This window comes from Ictalurus punctatus, chromosome 15, assembly GCF_001660625.3.
Source record: "Ictalurus punctatus breed USDA103 chromosome 15, Coco_2.0, whole genome shotgun sequence".
Lineage (NCBI taxonomy): Eukaryota > Metazoa > Chordata > Actinopteri > Siluriformes > Ictaluridae > Ictalurus > Ictalurus punctatus.
Window position 1 is genome coordinate 6537952 of NC_030430.2, and position 17049 is coordinate 6555000.

General features: G+C 39.8%; 1 protein-coding gene and 1 non-coding gene across 5 annotated transcripts in view; both read left to right on the forward strand.

Annotated features, from left to right (window-relative positions):
• The first annotated feature begins 1443 nt into the window (after nt 1-1443).
• trnal-uaa (transfer RNA leucine (anticodon UAA)) lies at nt 1444-1526 on the forward strand. The gene has a single exon. It is a non-coding gene; the product is annotated as a tRNA-Leu (tRNA).
• Nucleotides 1527-2884: 1358 nt separating this feature from the next.
• The window catches only part of utrn (utrophin), a 196481-nt gene continuing 182316 nt past the window's right edge, over nt 2885-17049 (forward strand). For 3 of the 4 annotated variants that reach the window (XM_017486812.3, XM_017486817.3, XM_017486815.3), the window contains exons 1-2: nt 2885-3328; nt 7095-7219. In XM_017486812.3, coding sequence (XP_017342301.1) covers nt 7138-7219 — 82 coding nt within the window. In that variant the 5' untranslated portion in view covers nt 2885-3328; nt 7095-7137. Of the gene's footprint in view, nt 3329-7094; nt 7220-16081; nt 16280-17049 lie in introns of those variants that run through there. The other variant, XM_053686403.1, reaches the window with a different exon arrangement.

Genomic DNA, 17049 nt, shown 5'->3' on the forward strand with positions numbered 1-17049 from the left:
GATTTAGACCAAATTTTCTTGACTGAACATATCATGAAAGTGTTCTACAAAAAGACACTTGGTATAAAGAATATCCTGTTGTTGTTGTTGTTGTTGTTTTGACAGCTGCCCATGGACATCCTTAAATTATAACACTTTCTTTTCTGCTACTTTTGCACTCGAAATTCTTGACTGTGCCAATTGCACATACTCAACAGATACGATGGATAGAGATTAGACTGAAAATACTTCTTTAATCATCCAATTTCAATTTACGATTTGGTTGGAGTGCCATAGGGCCTGTTCAGAAAATAGGCTACCTGTTCTTACCTTCCACACCAACATGTTAAAAGAAAAACACATTGATTCTTTTGGCAAACATTCTACCAGAACAGAACTCCAATACATATACAGCAACAAAGGTATGTGAGAAAACAGGTTTCTGTACCTACGTTAGTAATCCCTTTTGGTTTTATTCTTACACACATTGTCAGCATTTACATGATCTGAGAACTACTGAATGTTTCTGGAAACTTCTGAGAATATTTACAAACAGGTGAAGGCTGGTCTGTCTCTGTGGTTTGTCAGTGAGCTTATTCAAAATTATATATGTTTATTAGTATCATTTAGATTTATATATTTATTTGGTAGATTGAAATTAGAGTAATCAGATTTAAATTGGAGGGTCAGGTCATAGTTAATGTATACATTAATGATTTATTGCTTATTTAGTGTCTTATAACTTATAACATAACTAATATAGTTTTTTTTTTTTTTTTTTTTTTTTAGATTTAAAGATGAACCTTTTTAATTAAGTTAATAAATTAATTAACGACTGACTTCTGAACCAAAGGAACCAAGGCAACGCGTGTCGGAATCCTAAATCGCTCCATACAGGATACTTAGTGCACTTGATATGATGTGAAATCCATTATTTTTACGTACTTTGTAATGTACCTAGTTAGGAAACACGCAGCCATTTGTAGTTCAGCCCGCTATGATGACCTGTATAGAAACCGATACAGAAAAAAACCTTTTAATTATTATGAGATGTTTACAATCACACCAGTAGTTTTTAAAATTACAAACGTGTAATATTAACGTTAAATGTAGTTTTGTAGTAAATGTGGCTAAGCTAACACTACATTTGTATTTATTTATCGCTAGCTAGTTTAGCCGGGTGTTTAGAGTTATAACATGTCCAGTATGCTAGTAATTAGCGTGTTTAGCTAGTAGCCTTGTATCTGAACGGGTTGGTGAAGAAATAAAAATGGCGACGAAGATTCATATAAGGAGAAATACCAAACGGAATGTATTCAAAAACACTGTTCGCAGGGGAGATAAACGTGAAGCCACATTACTTAATAGCACACTTAAGTTACGTTTATTAAAATACGCCAAATATCGTATTTTTCACTTTTCTATTTTTTAAGTGTTGTAGACCCCGAATGTGAGATCGTGTTTACCAGGATGGCCGAGTGGTTAAGGCGTTGGACTTAAGATCCAATGGACATATGTCCGCGTGGGTTCGAACCCCACTCCTGGTAAAATATTCTTTTTTTATTTATACAATTTTCGTTTCTTTGTTTTGTTTTATCTCGTTTGTTGCTAAATTATACAATGACTTGAACAGAAAGAATTAAGAATATTATTATGACTATTTTTATATTTATTTTTAACACCTTACATTTGCACACATGCATTTACGCATTTACTTGACGTTCACACTTTGCCCCCTGTCGGTTATGTTTAACTATTACAGCAAAATCCCATCTTCCTGAACATTAAAGCAGTTGTGATTGCATTTCTTATTTCAAAAATTGCATTTTTATGCACTAATGCGTATAGTTTTTTAAAAATATTTATTTTATATGATATTTTTAATATATATAATTTTGCATCTATAATGAGTGCTATATTTGCTCAAATTTCCTGTCTGATGTGTGATTCTATCAAGTTTATGATAAAGTAGCTAGAGTAACACCAGAAGCACGTACAATTACGAGTTTCCAGTGATATGGACACAAGAGGCGAGGTAAGTATTTGACGCAGATCGAAACCTGGCCAGGTGTTTAGATGTGTCTTAGTTGGAGGACAGAGGAGTGCACAAAGTTTGGGGAAGAAGAAGGGACGTGGCGTCTTAAATTTGTGCATTCATTTTAGACCATGCACATCATGATATTCAGAATTGAGAACAAGTGTCTGAGTACTAAACAACACATCACATACATCTACTGTCATCCATGGAGCCTTTATACCTTTATACCTATGCCTTAATGTACCACTGCTACAATCTGACAACATGGCTTTAGATTCAGTTTTATTCTTATTTTGTATTCGGATTGCACTCTCCTAGCTGTGTTTCCTTGGAACTATAGTGTTTTGTATAAGTTTTCACACCCCTCAAACCTTTCCACAATCTAGAGGAGATGAAATGAACTTAATTAGGAGTATAGACGCCATGCGTGTACATGAAGTAACACATAATATTGAAATAATGTGGCGAAATGATTCCGTTTGCCACACTGCTTACAAATAAAAAGCATAAAGTAGTGATTACTCAAGTATTAAAACATGTTTCTGTGAAACCCCTGTATTAGTTTTGTTCTTATAACAGGAGGGGGTGAATATTTATGCAACCCGCAAACACACACACACACACAAACACACACGTGGACCTTCAAATGTTCAACCTTGGACATTCAATTATTATTGTTATTATTATTATTATTATTATTATTATTATTATTATTATTATTATTATTATTATGTGATCCAGTCGCTCACGTGCACGCGCACGTTCCCCATGGATCCGTGACCGCGCTCACGCCATGTTTTTTTTTTTTTTTTTTTTTTTTTTTTTTTTTCTTTCTCCGCTGGAGGAAGTTCCTGAATGGGGCGGCGCGCGCGGAGACGCGGAGGGGCGGGTGCGCGCGCTGGGAACAAAGTTCGGCACGCCGACTCTCCCAGCTGTACGGTGTAGCGTGTTAATCATTTGAGAGGAAAAGTAAAGAAGTTGCTCGGATCACCGCCGGGGACGAACCGGACACGTTTACTCGGCTTGCTGTTGGGAGGCGCTGTAAAAGCTGACCCGAGCTACGCTTTGAGTCCGCGTGCGCGCGCGTGTTTTTGTTTGTTTTCCTTTTCTGTTATACCCCCTCCACGCAAAAAAACCCCCACAACAACAAACAAAACGAAAAAAAATAATAGTGAAAAGAGAACCGGAGCACGCGCGAGCTGTGGACATGGCCTCACGCGCACGGGCGGCGTACCGAGCCTAAATGTGCGGGTTTTATTTCCACACCGAGTCTCTGAGACTTCACACAACTCACACAGAGACTCTGCAGAGGTAAGAGGGACTGTCTGAGGACATTGTGCATTCCTTACTTCATTAGTATTACATTAACCTTTAAAGTCATGATTAATAGTTCTTAATTACAGCATTGATTCATTCATTAAATCTGATTAATTAATGACTCCCCACCCCCCACCCCGAACTCCACTGACTGGATCTTGTATATCTTGCACAGTGAGATAGGTGAGTCCTAAAGAACCCTGGTTCTCAAAGTAAGGGACCCACATGGAACCCTGAGGCACAGCCACAGAAGGGTCAGGACCTTCTAACTTCGCCATAGTCTACTGGAATCTATTTTAATGGCTTTCTGTGGGTGGAAAGTTCAGGAAAAAAAAAACTCTCTGGCTCCAATAAATAGGCCAAATATAATTATCAAATCCCATGAGTATTGTATCTATTAAATTGTCTGTGTGTGTGAAATAAACCTGTACTGACAGGATCAGGGATTTTTTTTTTGTTACAGTGATTGATTAAAAAGCATGAGAACCCCTGCTAAAGAAAATCTGATATGCTTGCAATATTTTGTCCTCAGGTGCAAAAGTGAATGACACTTATGCTAAGTCATGTGTGGCATATAAACTCTCTGAAATATTATTATTGTTATTATTATTATTATTATTATTATTATTATTATTATTAATAAGAGTCTCGAGCCAGGTGTCAGACTTCTACACATGCTTGTTCATGTTAGGCAAGATGTGAATAGGGCAATTTAAAAAACAAAACAAAACAAACAAAAAATGATCGACACCACTGTTTGTCAGTTTATTGCTTTGGAAACTTTTCCCAAATTTTTTGCCAACCATTTATTTATGAAATGATGCTTTGTCTAATTAAATGTGTGTAAATATGTATATACTTAGTAAAAATAAAAATCACTTTTGGAAGATGTTAGACTTCAGATAAAGGAGGACTAAAGAAGAGACTGATGAAATATCTCAATCGTAGAATGTTTTGGCCGAATGCACATCGTGTTGTGATGACGTCACATGACACGCGAGTCTCGGCCCAAATCTGCGGTAATTCTGAAAAATCGCACGATCCTCCGAACTTTTCGGCATTCGCGTTCATTTCTGCGAACACAAAAATCACGAAGGGACTGAAAAGGAACGGACAAACAGAAGAAAAATTCGATGGACGCGGCTCATTAAACAGATATCATCGAGATTCAAGAAGATCTTATTTTGAGAAGAGCTGTTCTAAAAAAAATAATAAAATGCTGTGCTTTAATGCATTTCCGCTCTAATTAGTGTGGTTTATCATTTGACACATAAATCAACATGCTGTCAGGAAACGAGTGGGTTTTTTTTCTCTTCAGATTATAATGCTGCCTTCAGGTCTTGTTGGAAATGTCGTAATTACGAAGTGAGCTCACTTGAACCCCACCATGTTGTCGGAATTACAAATAAGCCCCAAGTTGGGAGTGTGTGTCGATAACAAAAAGCCACGGTGTCTGCCAGTATGAGCTCCATCAGACTGTTTATTTTGTACGCATGTTGATGAGGAATGGCCTAGCTAATCACGCCGTCCATTTGTTTCCCCCTCAACAAAACAACTTGAACGCACACCACGTCACCTCGACCTCTGAGACCGTACGCACGAACTTCCGAGGAAGGTAGCATACAACATGATGGGATTGTGAAGTGGGTGGAGCTTCTTCTTCCAAGTAGCTAAGGTTCAGATAATGCGACGGTTGTCGAGAAACAAAAACTGAGAAAAGAACATTTTAGTGTTGAGTTTTGACTTTTATTGTTCCTACAGTTTGGTGAAACCATGTTGTTAAAACATGAAAAATCAGTCTGAGTGGTTGTGAATAAAATGGTAATTTCTACTTGTAGTGTCTTGCCTTAACATAACCTGCTTCAGCTCATCAGCCAGCTTGGGGTGATTGGTGTGTTAGAGGTTCAAGACAAAGCTGTGAAGCCTTGTGACCCCTCCAGGGACCTGAGAGTGACAAATGTGGTCTATAGGAACAGGACAAACCAAACCTGATTGGTGCAGTGTGTGATGTACTATTCAGTGGGTTCATCAGTGTTACCTATAGCTGCACCATTACTCCACTGAGACCTGCTACAAAATGCAGTTGAGCTCAATGCCACTGAGGGAACTGCCGTAATAGGTGCTTTAGACATTTGCGTCATTTCTTTAGACCTGCATGCCGATCTGGTTAGGTTTTGGACACCCCCCCGACGATTATCCTTTCTTGGAAGAGATCCTGCATGCTCCATGTCCTTTCTTGCTATCAAAACTTGCCATTCCTCTTCAAACATTTCAGATTAGATGTTCTGCTGGGAGCCTGGATGCCTTACTCAGGCTGGCATCTGGTCACTTGCTAACGTCAAGTAACCTTTTTTTTTTTTTTTAAAGGTTTAACGGAGAGCTCAGTGTGGATCAAAACAGGTGTAAAGGTTAAGATGGCGAGTGTATCGTCTTAAGTTGCAGCAGTGAGAGTGTTTCTCCTTAACCTGTTAGGCCAAACTTAGTACATGCCTAAACTTGCATTTAGGCATGTACTGATGATCGGTTATATGGTATATCGCGATATATATTGAGGATGCACGGTATGGGTATGGTGGAGGTATTCAAAGTAGTATCTAGGGGTTTTGCAGTTTTATCACTGTATTAATCAACCATTTAAAAACACCCTAACCGTGACACCATGACAGCCATGTCATTATTCCTTTTGAGAAGCACTTGCTCTTGAGATAAAGATTTAAAGGACAGTTGAAAGTTTGGCCAAAAAACCCTGATTGGTGCTCGAGACCCAAGATGTCAGCTAGCACTGTCTGGTTTTGATGTTTTCCAGTTAAGAAGCTTTTTATTTCATGGCTATTTTCAAACTGACGTCATGTTCGGCACCTGCATTCTTTTGCTGTGTGTGTCTGAGTGTGTGTGTGTGTACAAGTGTAAATGTACCACACCTCTGGTCCGTTGTTGACAGTTGGAAGCCATTGGGACCTGGTGATCTTTGCGACTAAGGCTACAGGGACAGGATTTTCCTGCTTACACTCTCATTTAATGATTCTTTGAAAAGCTTCCAGCTTTGGTAGATATAATCCACTGGTGTGGTTTTAACATCTCTGGCTGTTTGAAGCACATCACATGACCCCGACATGGCTAACGTTGAGTTTAGCATTAATGCTGGTGCTGCTCAGACTGAAGGTTGGTTGTAGAATAATTGTTATTTCTAAGACCTGCCTGCCTTGTTATTGTACGTTGGAGATGTACACTATACACACCTCAGCCTTTCGAATTCACTGCAAGATGTTTTTTATCGGGATATTTTTGGTTGGTTTCGTGGAAGGTTGGTCATGTGGGTTGAGATCGATTGTAACTGTACAGATCACGTGAAATTCATTCTTGGGTATACAACTGATCATGTTCCACCTACGAAGCTACCTATATGATACACGCCTCATGAAGCAACTAAAACACAAGGTGTAGATGCTGTCGGGCGGGCCATGTCCAACAACCCTGTAGCTGATTAATTTCCTATACCAGCACACCCTGTACTGCGTGTTAAGCCAGTACTACAGTCAGCCTTGATGAGACAACTGATAAGCTGTGGTTTTACTTGAGACATAACAAGGTTGCAGAAGAAAAATGTGTTTAGAGTAAACGTAGAACATTATAAACGCTTGTGCGTAGCTTTTGTTATCTGCGCTTGGCTTTATCTTGGACTCGTTTGTCGTTTAGACGGAGAAGTACCTCCCGAATGAACGGAAAAATAAATGAATATACGTAAATGATTGTTTTTCAGGATTCACTGTGGAAAGTGAACGCTCCATCTCCCGCTGCTCAACATGGCGACCTCGGCTTCGCAGGCGGACGCAGCTGAGACCGGAGCAAGCAACGAGTTTAGCGACATCATCAAGTGTCGATCAGGTGGGTGTCGCGTTCTTGTGTGTCGCGTCCTTTTGTTGTTTTAGGCTTAGGCTACGTCCACGTTAACCCAGGTTAAATGTGAAAACGCTTCTTTTTCTATGTTTTGCCCACACCGAGACGGCGTTTTTGTCTGGCGTTGTAGTATGGACTGAGAAAACGGAGATATTCAAAAACAACGCTTTTTAAAAAAAATTATATATTTTTTTTTATCCGGATCTATCTGGCTTAACGTGGACGTAGCCTTAGAAGTTTGTTTTATATCTAAGCAGAGAACGTCGGCTATTTGTTTTTGAGAACGGATGACGGTTGTTTTTGAGCGGGAACGCTGTCGGGAGATAGGTCTATGTCTGCGTTCGAGGCCTGCGTGCACGACGTGCTCCTAGGCAGATACGGAACAATAAGGAATAAGAGACATGGCGGGAGTGTATCTGAGTGTGCCCATAATCTGTAATGTAATAATGTCACAATTACGGTTACTGAGATTTTGAAAGGCGGCGTAACACAAGGCCGAGTTATTGGCTGCATTTCAAGGCAGTGTTGCATATCTGGGGTTTTTTTTTTTTTTTTTTTTTTTTTGCTTTTCAACAAAGACTTTCTTCTGTTTCTTGTTTGATCAGTGGATGAGAGGGAAAGCATATAAAAAAAAAATACCAGTCAGAATGAGGAACCCATCTAAATCCATTTAGGTTAATAACCTAGCATGTTTAGCAGCTACCATCTTCAAGCTTCCATGAGTCTTTCCTTTTTGTCTGTTAGAACGTCCAGTCAAACTTTGCAAAAATCCAGCAGCGGATTATTTTTCACCTTCTCCTTTTCCAGTGAGTGGACTCTTCACTGCTTCAGTACAGTATAAAAAGATTAACTTCTCACGTTTTATTAACTAAAAGTTTGTAGAGAAGGCGAATAACACGATCTTTTAATCAAACGTAGCCTGTGCTTTAGCCTCGTAACTTGATTTTATATTTATGAATTTAGGTTAATGTTAGTTAGCTAGTGAACGTTACCTAGGTCAGTTAGATGCTAAAGTTAGCGTAACGTTAGCATAGGTGAACATTTTTTGTTTTTTTTGTAGGTGAAAATAAAATGTTTGATGCCTCATGCGTTTTTTTTTTTTTTTTTTTTTTTTTTTTTTTTTTAATATAAAAGTTCCCTTCCTAGCAGTTCCTTTAGATAATATTAAATCCAAACCTGAAATAGCAAACAGGAGATCAAAATGTAACTACATATTGATAAAAAAAAAAAAATCCTATGTGTAATTTTAAAAAAACGGATAAAACATTTGTTTGTAGTATAAAAGGAATTACAAGATAAATCAACAGGTAACAGTAACTTGACTTAACGTTGGTCCGCATCACACCACCCTGTCGTTGATTTGTTTTCCTGTAATCGCAATCACCCAAGTATTTTATTCCTTACTTCAGTCCCGTACTAGTATCTAGAAGCAAACTTGTAGAAGTGCACACCAGCATGATGCTGCCGAAGAGAAACCCAAATATGTTACGTCACATATTTATCGCTTCATGTTTATTCGACTAAATTTGTTAATTCTCCAAGAGTTACACCGTATACTTAAGTTCGTCAAGTCAAATCTGTCGTGTACGTAAACGTTTCACATTTCATCGAATTATTTTTGGTTTGTAAAATTGTCCAAACATTGCGAACTGTTCTAGAGTTCTAGACACTTATGACGGAAAATCGAATTCCTGAATACGTGGTATAGCAAAACAACAACAAGAAATGAGTAAGAAGGAACGAAGAGTTAAAAAAAAAAAAAACTAAGTACAGTTCCTCATCCAGCTTTGCGAAGTGACCCCATCGTCACTATGATCTGAGCTGCAGCTCACTTCTGGTGCGTGTTGTAGCTGTGCAGGATCTGCAGCAGAGCAGAATGATTTGCGGCAGTGTTTTCAGGCTGAGGCCCGTCTAAGGGTACGTTTTATTCTCTCTCCGTGTGGGTCGGGAATGCCTCGGCCTTCCCTGGGCTGGAATTCCTCTGCAGATCTGGATTTACGACGCTTTTCTCCACCACAATGGCTTTATTTTTATTTTTTTTGCCAGGTTCCGGTTGCCTGGTAACGGTCAAAGCTAAAGTTTCCTTTCTGTGTGTATGTGTGTGTGTATGTGTGTGTGTATGTGTGTGTGTATGTGTGTGTGTATGTGTGTGTGTATGTGTGTGTGTATGTGTGTGTGTATGTGTGTGTGTATGTGTGTGTGTATGTGTGTGTGTGTGTGTGTGTGTGTGTGTGTGTGTGTGTGTGTGTGTGTGTGTGAGAGAGATGATTCAGCTGCATAAGCAGAATCCTTATTTCGATTTCCAGCCTAAGGAGTGCTCTTTGGTCCCCTTTTTCCACAGAAAGGGTACTGGTGCTGCCAGCCGTTTAAAAGCAGATTGGTTACCCAATGAGTTTCCTTTTGCATGCAAGTTCTAACCATGTTTTCAAGGCTTAACCAGTTTTATATCTGGCTTTTAGAGCGTGTTTTACCATTCAAATAACGTCAAATACTTTTGATCATTTATTCATAATACAGTGCCATCGTCCAAGACAAATCATCCACGATTATACACTGTTCTCTTATTGCATTTGGCTAATCAGTGTGGTACTCCTCTGAGGAAAGTGTCGTAGCATTAGCAATTTTATTAACGATAAAATTTCCTCGAAACAAGTACTCGTACCTTAATTTCACTGCTTTGTGTTAAAACTCTTTAAAACACGTCGTTCCTGTCTTTTTTTTTTTTTTTTTTTTTTTGGTGAAGTAATTCATCAGTTGCTCGAGTTACTTGATTCGCCGCTTGATGCGATTGATTCGGTTGCGCTACATGCTAGCAGAGTTGTGTGTTTACAGTAATAGTTGCCTCAGTTGTATTTAAACCTTCCAGAAGTTGAGGGTTTTCTGACAATGTTGACAGCATGGTGGATTACATGGCACTTCATTTAGCAGAAGATGCTAAGTGTTACTGCAATGTAATTGTCTTAGTGTTTTTACAAGTACTGAGGTAAATGTTGACGTTTCCAATGATTTTGTCCCGTTTCCATGGTAACCCTGTTTTAGGTTTGCCTGTATTAAAGATTTAACAGCTGAATGTAACTGCAGTGTGATTTTCCTAGGAAATTCTAAACATATCTGAGGTAAACGTTGACGTTTCAGATGCTTTTGTCTTGTTTAAACGGTCGCTGCGTCTTTGTGTTTGTCTGCATTAAAGATTTAACAACTATTTGATAGCTGGCAAAATTGTTAGTCTCAGTTATTAGTTAGCTTATGCTTAGTGTCTGTATTTCCCCGTTGCCTAGCAACAGTGGCTTAGTCGATTATGATGTATTTGTCTTTCGGGTTTATATGAAGACTGAGGACCAGTGCTGTACCTTGGTGGAAAGAGATGACCGTGTGTGTCTGTGTTAAAGGGTGTGTGAGCTGGTAGATGTGTGAAGGAAGCGAAGGGAGAACATGCTGCTGTGTTTACAGCTGTGTCAGCTCTGTGTGTGTGTGTGTGTGTGTGTGTGTGTGTGTGTGTGTGTGCGCAGTGAAAGTGGTCTTTAGGTATTAATGACTGGGTTTTTTCCCCAACATTTGGAAAACATGAAGAGGGAAAGAGAGAGGAGTTATTTTCACAGCTATGTGTGTGTATGTGTGAGCGAGAGACTTTTCTGATGCCTCCACACACACATACATATATATATACACAATCTCTCTCTCTCTCTCTCTCTCTCTATATATATATATATATATATATATATATATATATATATATATATATATATATATATATATATATATATATATATATATATATATATATATATAAAAAATATTCTTTCCTCATGTATAACACCCCAGCAGTCAGGACAGGAAGCAGTCCCAATCCACTTCTACTTCCTCTTGTTCTTCCTGTAATTGTGTTCAAGAAATCCAGTCATAACAGAACCCAGCCCTCTTCATTTTGAATCTAGCTATAATCATCTTCAGGAAATTATCTATAATGATACGATACTAAAAGGCTTAATGGGGGACGTTTATAACTTGTCATCCATAAATCACATTTACACAATTTTCTCTTTACCCCAAATGACGCTGATCAGCCATGACACGTTTGCCGCTTGGCATCTGCTTTCTTACTTTTGGACTGTAGGCTAATTGAGCTAACCAGGTGGGGAAGCTTATAACTACCAGCGCATTGTTCAGTATCTCAATCAGACGTGTAGTTTCAGACACTTTATTTATTTTTATACCCCTATCTAGAAAAATACAGAAGAGTGCAGTCAGTAAGTTTATAGCTGCTATAACGTAAGCGATAACAGAAGCGAACTTGTTCAGGGTCGCACTTTAACATTAAAGTGATGCATCATTGTGTAATAAATAATCGCTGGAATTGTTGACAAACTGCTGCGGTGCAACACGTGAAATACTTTAGGATATTTCCTTAAATAATTCCTTGGTGGTTCCGGTAACTTGGCCGTCGATTATGTTCCTATAACATTGCCATTTCTAAAACTTTCTGGAACTAGCAACAGTAACCTTGAGACACTTGCCTAGAGATAACACACAAGTCTTTGCTGATCAAAGGGTTGTGTAAATGGTGTAAATTTCACTTTTTTTGGCAAGTTATCGCTTAATCGAACACTCTCGAAGCACATAATGGATCTTTTACTGATTACTAAATGTGCTGAGGATGTTGGGTAATCGGTTCGTACAGGATTTCGCGGCATTCTTGTGATTGTCTTTTTTCAACATTTGCGATGAAATCTGCGGATTTATTTATTTATTTTCACAAAACTACTTGAATTGGCGAACTTGAAGATTGTTTTGAAATTTGCTCTTTCGCAGTGATGTTTGTCGGTAAACGAGACCTTTTAGCTGTACTCGTGTTCGACGCACGTAAAACGAAGAGGGTTTTGAATGCACGAGCGTTGCGATGACGTCACATGATGTGTCTTGGCCCAAATATGCGGTGATTTTTGAAAAATGGCAAGCTCTTCCGAATACTGTGGAGTTCCCTTGATTTTTGTGTTCATTTCTACGATCGAAAATATCACGAAATCCTGGAGGGACTGGCTAATGTCTTCTCTACACGCCAGTTGATTTGGCTGCAATAATTTGTCAGCGCTAATTTGAGTGGTTGCATTACCAGGGCGCAGTGGAAAATAATCCAAGCCAAGCCTATGGCCTCTACTGGATCTCACACGCGCGCACACATGTAGACGTACACTCAGATGAAGAAGAGGCAGCTCTGGCCAAGTTTTATATAAGCAGAGCAGTGGGCCGTTGAAGAAGTGCCAGCGTCAGCATGGCTTTGTGTAAGGTTTTAAAGAAGCTTCACTGAGAGGCTCGGAGTCAACACCTTTATCATCGACCCCCACTTTACCTGTCTGACCTCCTGCTGAGCATTCTGGGAAATGGCCAGAGGTCACACAGGTTTGTGACAATGCTGTTAACACGGGGCGACGGCTTTAGCCGGAGCCAGAGCTCTCTTTTTGTTCTTGGGAAACGGAGACAGTGTATGTGTGTGTTATGTGAAACCTTGAAAAATGAAATAGTTGTGCACATAAAGGACTTACATTCAGGGTGATCTAGTTACACATGCACCCACACACACCCATACACACAGAGACAGACAGTGTCTTAGCCACATTTTTGTGTGTGTGAGAAATGTTCCCACTAGCATAGGAATATGTGACAATTTTGACTTTGTAAGGACATTTAGCCAGTCCCCATGAAGAAAAAATTCTCTTGTTTATTTCTTTTTTTGCAACAAAATCTAGTATTTATTTTACAAAACGTAAAGAGCCGAAAGGTTTCCTTTTGATTGCTGTGGTAAAAGTTCGACCTAATTTTAGACGGAGCATTGGTGCATTGATAGCTGGAGTGGAATCAGTGGAAGGTCCTCACAAGGCAAATAAGTGTGTTTTTCTAAAACACACTTATTTCTAAAAAATGTTTTCAATTTATTTATCTGCCAGCTCTGTGCCATCATCTCAAGTGCTACGTTTTTACTACGGTGTTGACGAGCAAGTCATGGGTTCACAAATGCGTCGCCATTGGACCGCTAGGACGCTAGCAAGCGTGGAAATATTGGCAAGATCTAAACTTCAGTGACCGTGACTGTCATAGTGATGTGCACGATAAAGTTTCTGTTCTGCTAACACTTCCGTTTGGACAAATCGTGAAACAGAAGTCCAGTCACTGCAACACTGTGACCAGGAACATGGATGAAATGAACATTAAACGTCAAATCTCTGTCGCTGTGATGCTCTTTGTGCACTTTGAGTATTGTAGAAACACTTGGCGGCCTGCTGTTTTAGTAAATGAATCAATAATTAGGTGATGAAGCCCAAAACAAGGCCGAGTTACTTTTACCATCCCACTCCTCTGACATCACAGCGATTTGCAAGTGATCACAAATTATTATTATTATTATTATTATTATACATTTTAAAAAATATATATTTTATTAAGGGACTATGTTATAATCTTTGAATCGGTTTATAGCTACATTTAATGTTGTGGAACTTCCACAGAACAAGCTAGTTCCAGCTATCACTTCCGTTACGTCAGCTATAAACAGCAAACGCATAAAATAAACAGAACGAAACGAACACGGCACATCGTGTTACCCAGAAACCACAATCCGACTCCTAAGAAGGAAGAGTTTCCTGTGGTGGAAAACCTCAAGTTACGGCTTTACCTCCGATTTGTTACCGGAGACTCCTCCTTCCAGAAAAACCGGACGGATAAAACGTCTCCTTACGGAAAAACGTAAGTGCAAGTGAGCCGTTGCTATAGAAACGATAACGTATTCGAACGTCCGCGGTCTGAATCGTTGTCGGAGCTGCCGTTTTAGAAAACGACTCGACGCTTTCTGACCAATCAGGTTTGAGAATTCGGTATGAGTCATGGAAGCTACATATGGTGTCTAAAAGTCACTTATGGTGACGCTAACTATCTGCGGCTGTAGTTGCTACAGCACTGTTCTAGAAAGAGCAGCGCAAGTGGTGTTTTGCCGAAATGGAAAAAGAGTCAGTAGGCAGTTTGAGGAAAGTCAGTAGGCAGTTTGAGGATTCTCTGGTGGGTGTTTTTTTTTTTTTGTGTGTGTGTCTCGGGTCATGTTTTTTGCTGAGATTCATTGTTTTCATGGCCCATTGGTCAAGATTTCTCCAACAGCCTACAGATCGACTGGTTGGCTCTGTCTATACAAAGACTGTTCCGTTATAGATGTGTGCGCGCGTGCGTGTTCTTTTCCTTGCTGTTGGCTGCGTGTGTGTGTGGGGAATGTGTGGTTTGGAGAGCGGAGTGAAGTTTTGAACAGAGAAAGTGTGAATATCTGGAAAGAAGTCTGCATCGTAGAGATGGGGGGGGACCTGGAGTTTAACAGGAAATCACCGTTCCTGACTTGCGTGTCGCAGATGTTTGCGTTTCTCACTTATTAATAACATCAGACGAGTTCAGTGTGAGCATGCTAGGCATTTCTTAGCTACTGTTATTAGCTCGTTTTAAAATATCGACAATGACCGGTCCTGGAAAAAAAACAGCTGGAAAGCTAACCCGCGATTCACGGCGTTCCCGTTGTTCTAGAATGAGACATCAGAATATTACGGTACGCACCGTTGCGTGTCCATGCTCGTACGTTATTTATAACATTAGCTAGTCGATTTTCAGTGACGGGCACTAGGGGCTACGTCAGCTGCGTTGGATCGAGTAGTGTTCCAGCGTGCACTGGGTTTGGTTTCACAGCTGTAAGTAGTGTAGTATCACATGATATCGGATGTTGGTATGAGACCATTTTTATGCTCCATTTTATTGGAAATAACCATCATTACTTGACTGTTTATTGCTTTATCGTGTGTGTGTGTGAGGGATAAACACAGTAAATGAGAGGAGAAGCTGGTTGACTGGGCCACTCCTGACTAAACATAGTGTGTATGTGGTCCTCTGTCAGGTGGTAGTCAGACTTTTTCACGAGCCAATCAAATTTCAATGGGATGAAACCGAAGCCACGCCCACCCGCACGGGTAAAAAAAAAAAAATTAAAAAATCACGTAACAAAAACGAGATAAATTTCTTAGGTATCAGAAATTTTTTGTCATCACGCCGTCTTTAAGAACTGACCGTCAGTCGCTGTGGCATGAAGCGTGTGAAAACGATTGTCATGTTCTCCATTATATTTGGAACGTTCTGGAATTTTACTTATTTATTTAACATTTATTTTAAATACAGTTAAGTAATTATTTTAAAACGAGTCGAACGAGGAACAGTTTAGCGTCTGAGAGCATTCTCTTTACTGCGTGAAGACCGATGTAATCTAGACGGCTGATGACGGAGTGGATTAACGCCGCTGTTCTGAAGAGTGGAACAACGGAAGTCATTTGAACACACCCCCTAACACACACACACACACACACTTTGCTGTAGCTTAAACAGGAAGTAAGAGATGGAGAGAAAGTGACCCTCAGTGTCTCGTGAAGGTGAAAATGAAAGATAAACAACTTCCCACCACTTGTTGCTTCCTCCCTCTCTTTCTCTCTCTCACACACACGCACACACGCAATGTTAAGTTGCTTGGCGCATTCTGATGAGCTGCGATTGTGTGTGTGTAAGACAGAGAGAGGGAGAAAAAGGGAAGACAGGAACGTGGTGTGTTTGTAATAGTTTCGTTTTTAGCTGTGTGTAAATATTAGTGAAAATATAAGAGGAAGTGGTGTGCGATGGATGTGGTCATAGTGTGTGTGTGTGAGAGATTATGCTTTTTACCTATCAGCATAGCTGTATAATCAGAATAATCACCTGACATGCCTCTCAGCTGTCTATGAATTTCCGTAACACCCCCCAAACCCTCCTTCCTATTGTGCTGAAGTTTACTCCCAGCATGCTTTGCTCTGAGCAGCATCAGTTTCCTGCACCATCACCTTGCTTCCCGTGTGCTGTTTTTATTCCGCCAACTCCTCCATCCATCTTCTGGATTTTTCTCCCAGTTCCTTCATGACGTCGGTGCGAATATGAGCAGGTGGCTGCCGTGGAGAAAACGCAGCCTGTTTAAGAAACGCAAGAAATTCGATTTTCCTCTGTTAGGTACGTCCGTTTGCTTAAATGTTTTTTCCTTTTTTTTTTTTTTTTAAAACACTTCCTGTAACTGCTTTCTCTCTCACGCGCACACACACACTATGAACCGTCCTCCTTTAATTTGATTCTTTTTGCATCCTTTTTAATTTGGAGCTCAGTTTGGATTTCTTTTCCCTGCACGCTCTTGTATTTGATCACGGTTTGCTGGAGTAGAAATTGCGCGTTGTGCTTTTGGAAAACTTTTCAGCTGATCTGTCGGTCAGACGTCAGAAGTGTTTCCACAAGCGCTAGCAGGTGGCAGGTTACTTGTATCGCCAGCACGGTGTCTCTTCTGGACATTTAATGTCTAGGTTTTGAGTAAACAATCGTCGCTACGTACAGTCCCCTCCGAAACTATTAGAATGGCAAGTCCGATTCTTTTTTTTTTTCTGCTGTAGACTGAAGACATTTGGGTTTGAGATCAAAAGATGAATATGAGAAGAGAGTTTAGAATTTCAGCTTTTACTTCCTGGTATTTATATGTAAACATGTTAAACGATATAGAACACAGCACAATTTGTATCAGACTACCCAATTTGTAGGCGAGCTAAAATATCGGAACATGTGATGACCGGTGTTTCTGTTTACCCAGGTGTGTCCTGTTAGATTGACTGATTAAACAATAAATAGCTCTGAACATCTACTCTTCATTTTAGAATTCAACTTCACCTGCGAAGGCTGCATTTGTTGTTTTAAAAAGGATAAGCCAACAGGAAGACCAGAGAGCTGTCTATGGGAGA